The sequence below is a fragment of the Habropoda laboriosa genome, unplaced genomic scaffold (assembly GCF_001263275.1).
Source record: "Habropoda laboriosa isolate 0110345459 unplaced genomic scaffold, ASM126327v1 scaffold46, whole genome shotgun sequence".
Lineage (NCBI taxonomy): Eukaryota > Metazoa > Arthropoda > Insecta > Hymenoptera > Apidae > Habropoda > Habropoda laboriosa.
The window spans coordinates 418,857-435,131 of NW_017100145.1; the positions used below are offsets into that span (position 1 = coordinate 418,857).

The 16,275-nt window shown below is 27.3% G+C and overlaps 2 protein-coding genes across 2 annotated transcripts; both read left to right on the forward strand.

The window, feature by feature from the left end:
- The first annotated feature begins 1,472 nt into the window (after positions 1–1,472).
- On the forward strand, positions 1,473–10,228 carry LOC108574405 (activating transcription factor 7-interacting protein 1). The gene is made up of 14 exons (XM_017936992.1): positions 1,473–1,525; positions 4,768–5,090; positions 5,173–7,077; positions 7,615–7,979; positions 8,061–8,321; positions 8,398–8,724; positions 8,801–8,948; positions 9,035–9,213; positions 9,278–9,367; positions 9,444–9,498; positions 9,562–9,635; positions 9,709–9,808; positions 9,890–10,059; positions 10,133–10,228. Exons 2-14 carry the CDS (start codon positions 4,826–4,828, stop codon positions 10,226–10,228), a joined length of 4,035 nt encoding a protein of 1,344 aa, XP_017792481.1. The 5' UTR covers positions 1,473–1,525; positions 4,768–4,825.
- A 2,230-nt stretch (positions 10,229–12,458) lies between these two features.
- Positions 12,459–14,204, forward strand: LOC108574507 (E3 ubiquitin-protein ligase RNF144A). Its single transcript, XM_017937118.1, has 5 exons — positions 12,459–12,539; positions 12,674–13,243; positions 13,335–13,497; positions 13,565–13,887; positions 13,968–14,204. Exons 1-5 carry the CDS (start codon positions 12,519–12,521, stop codon positions 14,202–14,204), a joined length of 1,314 nt encoding a protein of 437 aa, XP_017792607.1. The 5' UTR covers positions 12,459–12,518.
- Positions 14,205–16,275: the final 2,071 nt, after the last annotated feature.

Here is a 16,275-nt window from a genome sequence, read left to right on the forward strand (position 1 = left end):
AAGTATGAATGTATAATGTAGAATTGAACAAAATGGTAGTAGTAAAACCTATAAAATTGTTCTTGATAAAATATACTTATTTGAAAAATTACCATGGCTATAAATACTACTACAGGACATACATTATTCATTAATATTTCTGTAAATAGTATTACAAACATTATTCTGTTTGTACAATTTTTAGTAGATTAATTGAATAACATTTATAGTAATAATAAGTAAATAGTGTAATCAAACAAAGTATACATGTTTTTTTTATAAAAGTACTTCATTTTTCATTTTCAATATTTAGTATTGTAAATATAATCTTGTATTTTTTAAAAATAAATGTCAATATGTTCAACACTAAATAGTTATACTTATAGAAGATGTATATTCACAAATGCAGATATGTGTACGTTAACATCTGCTTTAATGTTTTTACATAAAGAAGTATGTATAATAAAATTATAAGGGTAAAAATATGTAGCTAAAATAATTTTATAATTCATATTATAAATGATAAAAATATTGTTGTATTTGTATATTAAAAAGAGTCACAATCATAAAAATAGGAAAAATATATACAATTTGTAATTCAATAGTATATTACTTTATATGAATACTTTTATTTTCACTTTTATTTTTTTAATATGCATTAGAGTTTTTTTTATTGCTTGTAAATTTAAAATCGTATAGTAATGGTACAAAGTAATACTTTTTTTTATGTTTTTCTATAAATAGAAGCAATTTTGCATATTGTGAATACTATAGACTGGAATACTTTGTAAATATGTTTACATAATATGTCATCTTGTAATGTTAACCTATGATTTAATTGTAAGTAACAGGAATTTGTTTAACATTATCACACAAAAGGTATTCAATCTTAATTCATGTTTCAATTATAAGTAACAGTTCCTGTATTTTGATACCTTTTAAAAAAATAGTAAAAAATAGTATGGTTAATATGTATGTACATGAGAAAGTAATGTGGAAGTAACTTTTATCAAAAGAATCTTCAAATGTTGAATAAGCGTACTGTGAATACTTGATTATTATCAATTTCGCATACCTGCACACAATTTTATTAATAGGGTGTATTTTGCTATCTAAGCAAAAGTATTTTGCATACTTCGGTAAATATCATAAGTTCTGAAAGTATTTTGTACTATAGCGCATGCGTTACTAAAATCTGAGATGCAAACCACAATATCTATGTAGGTCGATAGTTATACGTGTTTTTTCACAAAATTCATAGTTGGAAGGTTTTTAGTTTTATATATATTTTCAATATAAACAATTCAAAAGCATAATATGTTCAATTTAAACTTTAATTTCATTCAAACACGTCGAGTATTTTAACGGTTACGAATAAAAGTGGCAACATTGCTCGTCGCTTGTTTAGGTTGCGGTGTTGCAGATATTCGATGAACGGGTATCACAGTGTATCTTCGTTTCTGGCATTTATCATAAATACAACGTATTTTTGTAAGACAAAGAGCATGTGCATCACTGATTGAAGACTATCTGCATTATACATAACGTAAGTTCATTACTTACACACACACTTACATGTCACAATTCAGGAGTGGGTCACTCTGATTTTTTGTTCTAAATTGTTATATGATCCGAATCATGATATATATTTATTTAAAATTATGAAAAAATTAAATTTTAACGAATTTCACTGTGAACATTTTGAAAAGAAAGTTGGTCATTGGACATTTTACTGATTTTGCTGAACTAAGGATTCTCTTGTTGTTAAGTGAATGTATTTCGTTTCCGTGTATTAATAAATATGAAAATAATAAAAGTATATCCTTGTATCAGTTACATTACATTTGAGTATTTGGGCCCTAAGTCCCAAACATAAAGATCGAGCCCATTGTAGATGTCATACTATATGTATATGCATAGCTGCCATTTTATAGAGCATAGATACGCCATTTTGTTGTTCCGTCATACAAAATGAAAGCTGACAAACTGATATTTTTATATTTAAATATATGGTACTCAAATTGTGAAATGAAATAATTATTTTAAGCATACAAGAGGAGAGAAACTAAATGTTTGAAAAATATATTTGCTCATTCTACTATAAAATATTTGAAATTGATACTGGATCAAAATAAAAAAAATTAAGGATATTTAGATGCAATTTTCTAATATGAAATGATAAGATATCGTTTGTCAATTTTTATATTTTATATTCCATTTCTTAGACACTGATGGATTTATGCTATCTATACATATGAGTTAAATTTATCAATGCAATTGAATTCTTAAAAAGTTTAAAATGTAAAAAAGTCAAATATTTTTTTTATAAATTAATGAAATACCGCTTTTTTATTACAAAACTAAACAAAACTAAAGACTTAAAAAAGTGCGTTTATAAAATAACAGTGAAAGAATGTTTTTGGTTTTGCAAAGTTTCTATATACATTTATACATCCAATTTTTATAATGTACTTTTATACTGTATAATATTAACAAAAGTATATTATTATTGTGTAATTATGAGTTATACTACAAATTTATACAGTAGAGTTGTACTATATTGCAAAAATTATCTTTTATACAATAATACTATTTGTACATTTTAATTAATATATTTTTCATAAATTTCTAACAAAATTTTATTATTTTAAATAACAATATATACAACATGCAGATTATAAGAATGAAAATATTGGATCTACAAAGATCCATAAAATCGATCGCTGTAACGAGTTGTGAAAGTACTACACTTCTCCCACTCGATGAATCCAACATTGTATTACCAGTGTGACGCATGTTGACCTCGTCTGTGAGTAGAGAACGGAAAGGGGTGGGGTTATTTATCAAACGTTCAATACAAAAGCATTTGTAAATTGTAAAATATCTACAAATATTATTAGGTACAATTGATCCAAAAATTAAAATATAATACCAACAAAATATTTTAATGCTAATATTTTTTCATTATGTAAAAAATATGTTCGTATGAAAGTATTTGAAAACAAATATTTCAAAAATTTGTATTAATACATGAAATTTGATTATACCTTCCTTAATTTTTATAATTCAAATATATAATATGATTATGTTAATGAGAATATTTGGATAACTATTTTTAAAACGATCACATGAATGTTATATTACTAGCGTAAAACATTAAGTAGCGTTAAGTAGCGCAAAGGCAAGGAAAAAGTGGGGGTATCATAAGGATAAAGTTTTTGAATATTATTGGCTTCTTTAGTTTGAAATTCAAGAACATGCATTTTTACAAAATTTTATATGTTGTGTATATATTCTTAACATGAAAATTTTATTTGTTACATTTGATTTCTATTATTTATCAAGAATTAGTTTTGCTGGTAACGAACTGACGCCATATTGGCTGACTTCGTGTGTAATCGTCGAATTTCGTTAGGACACATGTCGGGACCTATGTTCAGCAGTATTCGTTCAATAGAGAAGCTTGTCCAGAAGCCCGCCTTTCTGAATATAGATGTTTTGTAGTTGAAATCATAATTACATAAAAATTTTCCGGTGTGAATATTAATCGTAATTACTCGTGTTGTGTACTTCTGTTAGATTTTATATGGAAACGATATTTCTGGCCAAACTGAATCTTTTAAAGTTTTGTAATGTTAGTGACACAAAAATACGAATTGTTAGTTTACTACATTAAATATGTTTTCAATATCACTAATACGAAGTTAAGACTTATTTTTAATTGTTTTGAAATATCAACACATTTTATAGATAACATAATATACCTGTCATTTGAAATGCAATAACGAGTGTTAGGAACATACATAGTTCCAATCCGCCATTTTTGTTAGTTGAGTACTTATGGGCCAGGGACGACACACGTTGGCGCGTCATCAAGGGGCCCATATTGTATTATCCTTAAATTTTTTTACAAAAATCTAAACTTTTCATGATATAAATCAGTTCTAAGTCGTGGTTAATATTATCTCTTAATTCCATATACGCGGTTTACGCTTAATGAGATGATAATATCGAATAAAAAAAGCTAATCGATAATAAATATGAGTTTATAACTTTTATGACTTTAAAAATTTTATTTTGTTTTGATAATTTGTTGTGATAACGAAATTTAAAATGAAATCTTTTTAATGTCGTTCAAACTGTGTTTTGTTATTTAATTAAAGAGGATAAAGTAGACTTCGTAAATATTTTGTTTAAAATGGTATGAATAATTGGTAATAGTTGCCATTGTAAACTTAATTATAACTTAATTATTATATTGGTGGTGTTATTAAAACTATCATTTTTGATTTTATGAGGTTTATTCAATTTTCCAAAAACTGTTGTAGTTTACTAATTATAGGATTCTATTATCAACTTGCTGTAGTTTTTAATGTTAATGTTTTTTGTAAAATTGAGTCAATAAAGGTATAATAAAAATAAATATGAATAGTAATAGACATTGAATTATACAAAATGTCATTTATTACAAGTAAAGAAATTTTGCAATGTTTTATTTATGTTTGTTTAATTTTGTATAAGATTAAATAAAGCCTACAATATATACTAGTAATAAATTGAATTATTACTTTTTATTAATTCATAAATTATAATATATAAATATAATATATATATATAATATATAAAACATAATATATAAATAACACATGAAAAGTGCAGCATATATATATATAAAGATACTTTTCATTAATGTACTTAATGTATGTATATAATGAAATGTATTAATGGATGTAAACTTAATATTTCATATTTTAAAGTAGTTATTTAAAGCAGAGTAATCATTTACAGGTCACAAAATATTAAATGAGTAACCTGTGACATTGTTTTGCATGGCCTGTTTTGTATCATGGAAGCTTTGAGAAGTGATACAGTACGTGCTTCTGACTCTATGCATTCTTTGTCTTGCATTAATACACATCATATTGATGAACTATCAAAAGAAAAAGAGGAGGAGCTATTATATGGTGCAGGTGATGATGGTGATGAAGAAGATGCACTTTCAGATGATAGTATGCGTTTGAGACTTTCTGATGATGATGAGATTGAAGCTGAAGATGTTTTAACACCTGCTTTAGATGATCAAGAAAATAAATCAAAAAGTATAAAAATTGGTAATCATTGTACATGAATCACTGAACAAAATATAATTACAAAAATTTATACAATATTACTTCTGTTTTATTTGGATTACAGAAATGACTTCAGGAAAAGATGACAATATGCAAACTACTATTCCAGAAAAAAATATAATGGAGAATGACACAGCTGCAGAGAAAATAAAACAAGAGGAACATTGTAAAGGTAATGTTATCAAAGATGAAGAGATAGTAACTGATCATGGAAAAGTTGCACAAAGAAGTGAAAATGGGCTGATAAGGCCACAAATATCTAATATGCCTCGCCCATGGAAAAATTGTGACCCTCAATGGAGATTTGCTAGGAACCCTTGTGGTCGCTCCTTTCATAATGCCAACCATCCTTCTTATAACAGATATCGTTATTTAACACCTAGAGGACATTATAGACTTCAGTCGTATGACTATAATACTAGATATCGTAATGCGTTTTTTCCTGTTGAACGAGGAAGAGGTAATGGAATGTTTAATACATATAACAGATCATATGGTAATAGACAACAAAATAAAGGTTTTAAATCTACTATTATGCCAAAATTAAATAGTTCAACCGAACTTGATCAAAATCTTTCATCTATTTCGAATACAAACATATCTCCAAACACTGAAGTTAAAAACGATATTAAAAATACAAAGGTTGATGATAAAAAGACAATAGAAAAAAATAACACATTAAGTAGCGAGATATTGGTTGATAGTGACAAAAATAATGAACAATCAAATAAATTATTGAATGAAAAGGTAGAAAACATTACTACTGAAAATATTCATAAAGAAAATATTGTTGATGCGAATTCCGTTAATGATTCATTAGAATTACAACATAATTTCAAAGAAAATTCGGAAATAATATGTAATGATACTAAATGTAAAAGTATTACAACTAGTGAAATTAATATCTTGAATGATAATTCAAGTGAAAAACTTGTAAATTCTGCAATAAATTGTCTTGATAATGATAAGGAAACAGACAAAATAAGTGAAAATAGTATAAATAATGCAGATGTTGAGCCTAGTGATTTTTATATTGGTGACAATTCCAAAGAAGTGGAAGCATTGAATATAGATGTAAAATGTAAATCTGATAAAGATGAAACTATAGAGTATACTGAAAAAAATGATATAAGTAATCAAAAAAAGGATGAAGTAGGTAAAACGACTGACATAGATATAAATGAAAATAAAGATGATAAAAAACTTATGAAATTAGAAAAAGAAGAACTTAATACAAATCAACAATCAACAGAAAGGAATCATGAAACAGAATTATTAGAAAGTAATTGTAATACAATTACTTTGAATACTTCAAAAGAGCAGAAGATAGTAAATAATGAATTAACAGTAAATGGGAAAGTAACAGATCATAAAGTAGAAGAAATTGCTAAGAATAAAGAAGAGGAAGTTTCTTTACAAGCCACAAAGTTAAATAAAGATCATGAAGATAGTGCTCTAAATGCAATTACTATTACATCGAGTGATTTAACTATTACAAAAGATGATGATGAAATTATAATCATACAAAATAATACACCAGCAATTAACAGTGAAAAATGCGAGAATAACCAATTGAAAAGTAGCGATAATAGTACAAATTCTACTAAAATTAGTAAATTAATTCCCCCTGAGGATCAATTAACTCATCCTAAAATTAATCTTCAGGAGCAAAATAATGTTTTTACTGAAAAAAGTATAAAACCTACAGAAAAAGAAAACTCAATGATAAGTCCTACAAATAAAACAGCAAAAATAACTGTAAATTTTAAATTGGCATTGAATAAGAATAATTCATCTGACATAAATCCACAAAATGGTTCATTAGATATTGTTATTGATGCAAAAACTAATAGTGAGGATAATGATAAAAAAACTAGTGATATTCCCGTATCTACTCAAAGGAGGAGGAGACGAACAAAAAAAATGATTATTGCAGCACAAGAAGTTGTTTCTGAAGAAGAAAAGCAAGGTAGGACATATATGTACTTCCATGTACTTCATGTGTACACATTGAAGTAAATATGAATCGATTATAAAATCAGTTCTTATAAACATTACAGAAACAGAATTAACTTCTTAAAGTAATTTACTTTTAGTTTTATAAGTATTTAATTAAGGAAAATAAATAGGTATTATGAATTATAAATTTGGTATTCCTTCAATAAACACTATATATTTATTTTATATTAGATTAACTACTGTTCTCTCATAAAACGTATATTAAAAAGAATTTGTAAAATTATTAAACTATTGAGCAATCATTTTTTTTGTTCACACTCCTTCAGTTTCAAAACAATGTTATTAGTATTCTCACTATCTATGACATTATAATCAAAGTAAAAAAATAATCGTTTAAGAGTCGTAACTCTTCGAGAAGAATCGTAACTTATTAGCATTTATTGTAATTACATGTAACATAGAACAATTATGTATGAATAATGAAATTATACTTTTTATTTATAAATTATTTGTTGACACTAAAATATTAAGCAACATTTTGTTACAGTTAGGGAAAGTGGAAGACAGAAAAGACAAACAGCTAAGAATGCAGAAGAAATAATAAGGAAGAAATATCTTAATCATGATAGTGATCTAGAGTCAAGTGATGATTCAGAAAAGTTTGTGGTTGTAAATCATAAGATGAATCAAGATATATGTCCTTTATCCCCACCTTCATTAAAACGCAATTACTCTGACAATGATAGTACTGTTATGAATGGTATTACTAAGAAAGCTAAAATAAATTCTGAAGCAGTGCCGAATGAATTAACAACAAAAGAAAGTAGTTCTGAAAACCTTAAAAAACTTAGCTATGTTCATAAATTTTTCCAAAGAGATTTTAAAGAAAAGCTACCAAAGTTAAAGCAGGAAGTATGTTAAAAGTTTAAATAATAAATAAACTATATTAGTAATCGAAATTTTATATTTTTAAATGGTAATTATTTCTTTAAGGAATTAGAGGAACTACTGATACAAAAAATTGTTGAAACGATTACTATGCGCGCTGAAATCGGTAAATTGAGGGAGCAAGCACGTATATCAGAAAGAAATCAAGAAGTAACACGTGCAAAATGCCAACAATTAGCTAAACAAATTAAAGATTTTGAAATGGTATTAAGTCGCAATGCAGCTGATCGTCGTGCAAATAATGATAAACCTACTCCACCAATTAAAATCAATAGATCTGTTGGATTACAAGTCAATTTTATAACGGTATACATTAAATAGGTCGCTAATATTATAAACTTTATTACTACGTTTATTATACTGCGTTATTTTCTTTATGTAGGATAATGGAATGCAGAATTTACGACAACTACAACAGACTTCTAGTATAAAATCTTTACATGTTTCAAGTAGTAGTAATACTTTAAATACTTCCAATAATGAAACGAATAATGCATCGAGTCCAAGGAAAGGAATTAAAATAAGATCTCCCAGACGAATCGAACCTATGGGTGGACAAAGTCCTGTAGTAGTATCACAAAATCACACTCAATCTCCGAATATTACATCTACTATTACTCCCGCAGCTTTAGTTGTTGCTAAACCTGTAGATACACAGCATACTTTAACATTATCTAATCAACCTAATGTTCAACAAATTATGTCAAATGTAAGTATTTTTATTAGAATATACATGTTATAATTATTGGTTTAATGGGAACACATATTGATTGTTATAGCAACAGACACAGTCGCCACAATCACAACAAACTATAGTTTTAAATGGAAAATTTCCAAATCAAATAAATCGGCAAGGATCTACTACAATAACTGTTGCAAAATCGCGTGCAAATGATCTTATTGATCTTACAGATGAAGAAGAAAAAAGCAAAGGTATTAAATTTCGTGGAATTTTCTTTTTTTGTGTGTTGAATAAAATAAATAAAAATACATATTAAAAGAACTTTGATGATTGATAGCTACCGTTGTACCAGTTGTTACGACCACAATAACTGAACAAGTAAATTTAGCGCCAAAAACGCAACCTTGCTTTCAAAGGGTAATTCAAACCATTCCCGGGAATGTAGCTATAACAAGTCAACCTCCTAGTATAAGAGTAGTACAACCTGCCAGCCAACCTACACCTACTGCTTTAGTTGTGAGTAGAAAATAATCATACATTCTTCATTAACATGATGTACATTTTATATACAATCTTTTAGAACAATATGAATGCACCTCGATTAGCGTATGTGATGCAAAGTAGTGTCGGACCAACAAGGCAATTATTAATAGCACCAAATTCTAATCCGGTAAGACGAATATCATATTGTTATATTGTTAAAATTAAATAAAAAATAAGATTGTACGGATATTTTGTAATTATAGATGCGGCCAGTGACTTCATGTAGAGCTTCATTTCCAACTGTAACATACAAAACAGGTAAGAAGTTTCAGTTAGATAAGGTAAATAATATATATTGATGTAATATAAGCTTTTTTACAGGAATATCAACAATTGCAAATGGTACGGTTCGAGTTTTAACAACACCAGCTACTTCAAATGTACAGTTAAATAAGGTACTATATATTTTTAATTAATATCTTTACTTGAATAATTGGAATTGTTTTCTTATACTTATGTTGGTTTCAGCATCCTGCACCTTTGCCAGATATACGCAGTTATACTCTGAATCCTATTATCAAACTTCCACCACCAGCTCCATCATTGAAGATATCTAAAGTAGCACATGGTATGTTGCAAAATATAAATGTATATATGCATATGGAAATATTTACTAGGAAAAAGATAAAAAGTTTACTATTATGTCTAGGCATAGTACTGTCTTGGAATATGAATTTGTCTGACAAGTATGCAGATATTGCTAGTTACCAGTTGTATGCATACCAAGAAGTTGCTGGTGTTCCTCCTAATACATCACTGTGGAAAAAAGTAGGCGATGTTCGAGCTTTACCACTGCCTATGGCGTGCACGCTTACACAAGTAATTTCAATACTTAATGTTTAAAAACTGTTGTAAATTCTATAAATACTATTAACATTGATATTTTTTTCAGTTTTCCGAAGGCAATAATTATTACTTCGCAGTTCGAGCAGTTGACACACATTCCCGAAAAGGACAGTATAGTATACCTGGCAACATCTCTTTGTAAAAAATATGATAAATTTTAAGTTAGGATCTTATCTTTACTTTTAACGCACAGTTATAGCAAGTCATGACTCATATAACAACAAATTCCGTGCAGTCTTCTAAATTATGATTTAATTTATTACATTCATTGCGTGTAAGATACATTTAATGATGTTGCGAAAATGTTTATGTTTATAATCATCAAGTATGTATAGGCTACACATACAAACGAATTTGTTGTATAGTAGTAAATATTCATTTAATTGTAAGTAGTTACTCATATAATTCTTCATAATTATGATAACATTGTAGCTAACGTATTTTTTCTGTTCTTTTTATACGCCTCTTAATTTATAAAATCAAAAAATACAAATCTTAATTTTGACAATATGTACTTTACGTCCTGTCTGTGCTCACAAAATTGTAATACAAAGATTTTATACAATTTCGTGCCATGGTTCATAAAGTATAATCATTTGATAGTATACCATAACTAATTATCACACATTTTAAATTGCTTAAAATTTTATATGACACATAATGTCTAGATAAAAACAAATAAGACAAAATATTCTAGTCAAAAGAATTTTTGTAACAATTATTTCGATATTCACCTTTCATAAAGACTGCTACAGTTAAAGACAAATATATTGTTTATATAAGTCTAATATTGATATTCATTGAAGGTATTCAGATATATTGCTTCCCTATGTTAAATATAAAATGACGCCTGTTTTAACCTTCCATAAAATTTAGTTTATCTTCATCATTACTTATTGTAGTTGAATCTTGCTAATATATGATTTGCTCAATTTTGATACAATTGTAATAAATTTTAAATGTCAAATGGTAAAATACTCCATAGTTTTCGTAATATAAACCAAGCTAAGTATCACTTCACATTAATATGTAAATATTAATGCCAATATATTTTGATTCCTAATATCTGTATTGAAAATGTAATAATCTATAGTATAATTATCTAATATCATATTTTTAAGTTTCCATCATTTTTGCGTCATACAAATGTATAATAAAATGATTGCTCATTTTTTATACGAGTTTATAATAAAAACAATTCCCAATTGTTATAAAATTTTATTTGAATAAAAAGCAATGTCAAATTTTTTAACATTTATTTTGATTCATTTTTCGTTGAAGAGGGCACAATTCTTATATATTAAACATTCTTTTAATGAAAATTCGGGAAATATGTTGCTATTATACGTACTAGTAATGTAATTTTAAATTAAATTTCCCGCGGTTTTATGTACAGTTTTCTTAAAGTAATAGATATGTTAAATTTTGTTATTGCGTAGCACACAATATTTATGTAAAATTTCTAACTTAGTTCGCTTCCGTTGATTGCGTAGTAATGAATGTAGTAACTACAATGTATAAAGCAAATATAAAACATGAATTGGTGAAAAACTTTAACTTATTTTTACATCCCCTTAACCACAAATGATGTTTAAATTTTTTTACAACTTATACGAAAATTCTATAGTTTAAATCCTTGTAAAAATATTACTATTTAATGTTTGTTTTGTATCGGAAAAATCTTAGAGTTACTTACTGTTATTATTAACAAGAAGTCAGTATCAAAAATTTACTAGCATTTGAAATTCTGCATTACTAGAATTTCTAATTTCATATCTCATAGTATCTTATCACTGCTTTCAATATTATATGTTAAGTTAGTCATGGAAATGCAATATTATGTCACAGTACAAATAATTATATTTTTTTTGTGAATATTATAATACGAATGTAGTGATAATTTTTTCCGATCTTGTAAGAAAAAAGTATAAGCAAGTGAGGGCGGAAGTAGTTAATCGGTAATTTGTGTATACTGTTTGCTGTACTTTGTGACACAGTCGTGAAAAGTCCGTGAAACTAAAAAAAACTATAAAATCGAATAATATCCTAATGTAACGAGCATACGTTTGCAAAGTTTGATGTTCGAAATATCAATAGATGTGTATTTTTTCGAATAATGAATATATGTGAAATATTACGTAGTAATTTTCTTACTTTCGCGACATATCTTGTACTGACAAGCACAACATAAATAACGTTTGAAGGCAGTAATATTTTTCAGTCGTTCTGTTAGCAATGTATAATGTATTTTAAAGAATTTCTTTCTGTATTGTTGTTTGATTATCAGCTTACGCCTTTAATTAACTGTTTTGGATCTCGAACTTTGCAACTTTCTAATAGAAATCAATATGAAACAAAGCTTAAGGACTCTAAGCAAGGAAATGAAATATGAAAAGTATTGTGAAATTATGCTGGTTTATGTGGATTAAAATATGCAGTGCCAAATTTCCTGGGTGTGACATTTTTAAGTTTTATGATTTATATATATCTTCCTTTACATGGCAAGTGCTGTTGCAAACTGTCCAGAAGAAGTCAGTAAGCACAGCTCTTGTCTACAACGGGTAGTAAAATCCTCATTGATAATTAGGGGATGCCCAGCCTACATTCGCTCGTCATACGACGAGCTCCACTAATGGATATGGGTACTGCCACCAGTTCAGTGACTTCTGTTAATCCTTCTAATAAAGTTGCTACTAATCAGAAAAAAGTTGACAAGTCTAATAAACTTACTGGAGTGAGATTACCTTTATTACGCAAAGAAGCAAGCGTTGTAAACCTTTCTTTGACAGAAAGAACTGCATTAGGAAAAGGAGTGGATGCTCCTTTACTTAGACCTGAAAGTAGCGCAAGCTTAGAAGCTCGTGGCAATAGCTGGTTGAGTCTAGGCCCTGGAGTATTACGGAAATGTGAAACTGCTGTGGGTTTAAGTACTTCTGCTTTAGAAGGGCGACCTATAAATCGTAGTCGAGTTTGTTCTCGTTGTTCCAGTTTGTTATCACTGGCATCTAGTTCACGTTACAGTTTAGCTGCAGGCAATTTTGTTCCTGCAGGTTCTCAACAAGCACTTGGACGCATTCTTTGTAAATTATGCCTTGTTGATACTTCTCTTTCCAAAACATTTAAGATAGAAGGCTGTGGTTGTTCCTATTGTAAAGATGTATGAGCCAACTTTTTTTTATGTGTATTACTGTATGAGAAATTTTTCAGAGTAAATATCTATATATGTATGTATATTTTGTATGTTTTAGTGTATGAAAGCATATGTTGAATATGAAATTGAAAAAGGTGCATATGAAATTAGTTGTCCTGATGCACAATGTGAACATGGAGCAATACTTTCTATAAAGGAAATATCAAGTCTTGCTAGTCCTGAACTTGTGGAAAAACATCATAAATTTCGTTTAAACAGAGGTGTGTAAATTTTGTTTATTATAAGCTCTAATAGTTTACAATAACAATTTTCTTATATGATATACAGATGTATCTATGGATAAAGCACGTGCCTGGTGTCCACGTGCAGGTTGTGAAACAATATGTTCTATAAGTGCTACTGGATCAAGTGAAACTCCTATTGGACCTGTTCATTGTCCTAATTGTTGTACAGATTTTTGTTCTATATGTCGAGAATCTTGGCATAGTGGTCCTTGTTCAGATCTTTCATTAGGTATACCATTTGATGGTGATCATATCAAATGCTGTCCTATGTGTTCTGTACCTATTGAAAAAGATGAAGGATGTGCTCAAATGATGTGTAAAAGATGTAAACATGTTTTTTGCTGGTATTGCTTAGCTTCTTTAGATGTAAGTATATCTATTATTAATAATTATAATGGCAATTTTTGTTTAAGTTTTCAATTTTATAAATGTATTAAACAATGCAGGATGACTTTTTATTGCGACATTACGACAAAGGACCGTGTAAAAATAAATTGGGTCACTCACGCGCCTCAGTTATTTGGCACAGAACACAAGTAATTGGAATTTTTGCTGGATTTGGTTTGCTCTTGCTCGTTGCATCGCCATTTCTTTTATTGGGCGCACCATGTTTCATATGTTGTAAATGTAGTGTAAGTGGTTCATCCAGACTTGAGCAAGAGGAAGGTGATACTGCAACATAGAAAAACGTTAAATGTTTTTCAATATTCCTGTAATTTCTTTCCAGTATGATAAACAGTTAAATTAGAGTATTCAATATGTGGACGTAATTGGCGATTTATATAGATATACATTGAATTTAGAGCATTGCATGTTGTATTGCAAAGAATAATGTGAGAAACATAACATCTACATACCAAATATTCAATTCTATTTTTTTCGATTATTTCTGTAGATGTTACAATTGAAAACTACTTTGATTATTTTGACACATTAGTTATCAATCTATAAGCTTGAAAGATATCCACATAATTGTACATATTTATAATATGTTTGTATTTAAATAAAAAGTTTAGAAGAGATATTGAAAGCTACTTAATGTTCAACTGATATTTAACAATTACAGTTTAGATGTTGATTATTAGTAAGATTTTTTTTACTGTAATCAGGTTTTAATAATAATTTTTTCATTTCAATGCGCCTGTTATACCAAATCATAAATACTCATAATTCTTGTTTATGACATTCCAGAAAGTTACAAAATTGTTTTAATGTTTTTTTTATACCAAATAAGTTTATTTTATAATTTTTTTATATGTACGTGAGTTGCTTCCTGTATGTTTATACAATTATTTTTAGCAATACTCAACATTCTTTTCATGTACTTTTAATATTTTTTTGTTAATATCTAAAATCTTTGTGAATGTATTATAAGTATAAATCAATAAGCAATGTATATCTATATGTACGTCTGCTTTGAATTCAGCAAAACGAAGATATATTTGCAAACTACTATTGCTGGTTGTATTTCATAATATTTTGTTTATCAATGCTTCTTTGCCTACATTGCTGAATAAATTGTATACTACATATACATGATTATCGATGCATATGAATAATTGAGTTCTACGAAATTTGAAAATTTAGAAAATCTGTAAATTCTATTACTAATACATACTTAATATATTTACTATTAATAATATACTTATGAATACAGTCTTTTGGTTTAAAAGAATATTATTCCATAAATGTTCTAAGTAATTCTTTAAATTGTTGATAGAGTATAGACCAAAAATAGTGGAAGCAGCATGTTACAATGCATAAACAATAAAACTAGATCTTTATGAAGCATGAAATAAATCATTCAATTTCTAATAATAATTATATATCACATTTGCTAAGATATTCCTTTCTACCTGAGAAAGATATCTATCCTGTTATGAACTTATATTATACTTGGCATTGTAATATAAAAATATTTTTTTCTTATTTTATATATGTACACATATATACGTGTAACGTGTGTACGCACACGTAATGTTAATATTGTCTAATCATAATACGATTAGTCAATAATAATGAAATAAATGAAAATTGTAATAAATTACATAAGACATGCAAATTTCCAAATAGGCATATCTTTGTAATACTGTATTATTGACTATAACTATGTGTATAAGAACACAGGTGTGTATGCATATATATACTTAGGCGTATATATTCATTTAACTTATCCTTATACTATACATAATGTGTATATATAAATACCTGTATGTGTGTTGGCATAGTTTTGCATGGAAGTCATTTTAAATTGAATATGAATACAAAATAAAAATGTAATAAAGTAACAGTTAAATAGATAACTACAATTAGCAAATCATTTGCAATTAATTAGTTGTACATTATTACATTAAATATAGGACACTGTATGAGCAATTGATGTTAATAAGTCATTTTGTTGTTATGAATTTTCTATGTTAAGATTAAACCTGTATTTGTTCTATATTATTTTTTTTAATATATTTCAAAAATGATAAATTTTATTGTTTCACGATCACAAGCAATTAGTATCTTAACAAATCTATTTTAATCTTCGATGAATAAAAGAATGTAGACTTGAAATAATTAAAGTTTATATAAAATTGTAGTACATACGAATTATGCAGAATGAATACTTTATAATTAGCAGAGTGTTTTACTTGATAGTGATATTTATTATTACAATTCTTTTTATTATAGTTTCGCCATTTTAATTTCAAATACTGAATATATATGCGTAATTGAAAGAATAAAATTTTATTTATATATAATATG

Excerpts from the sequence above, each read along its gene's own strand:
- LOC108574405 (XM_017936992.1), top strand. The coding sequence starts at position 4,826 with ATGGAAGCTTTGAGAAGTGATACAGTACGTGCTTCTGACTCTATGCAT. Across the intron at positions 8,322-8,397 it reads TACAAGTCAATTTTATAACG|GATAATGGAATGCAGAATTT; the intron begins GTATACATTAAA and ends TTCTTTATGTAG. Across the intron at positions 9,499-9,561 it reads AACTGTAACATACAAAACAG|GAATATCAACAATTGCAAAT; the intron begins GTAAGAAGTTTC and ends GCTTTTTTACAG.
- LOC108574507 (XM_017937118.1), top strand. The coding sequence starts at position 12,519 with ATGCAGTGCCAAATTTCCTGG. Across the intron at positions 13,244-13,334 it reads GTTGTTCCTATTGTAAAGAT|TGTATGAAAGCATATGTTGA; the intron begins GTATGAGCCAAC and ends TGTATGTTTTAG. Across the intron at positions 13,498-13,564 it reads TAAATTTCGTTTAAACAGAG|ATGTATCTATGGATAAAGCA; the intron begins GTGTGTAAATTT and ends TATGATATACAG.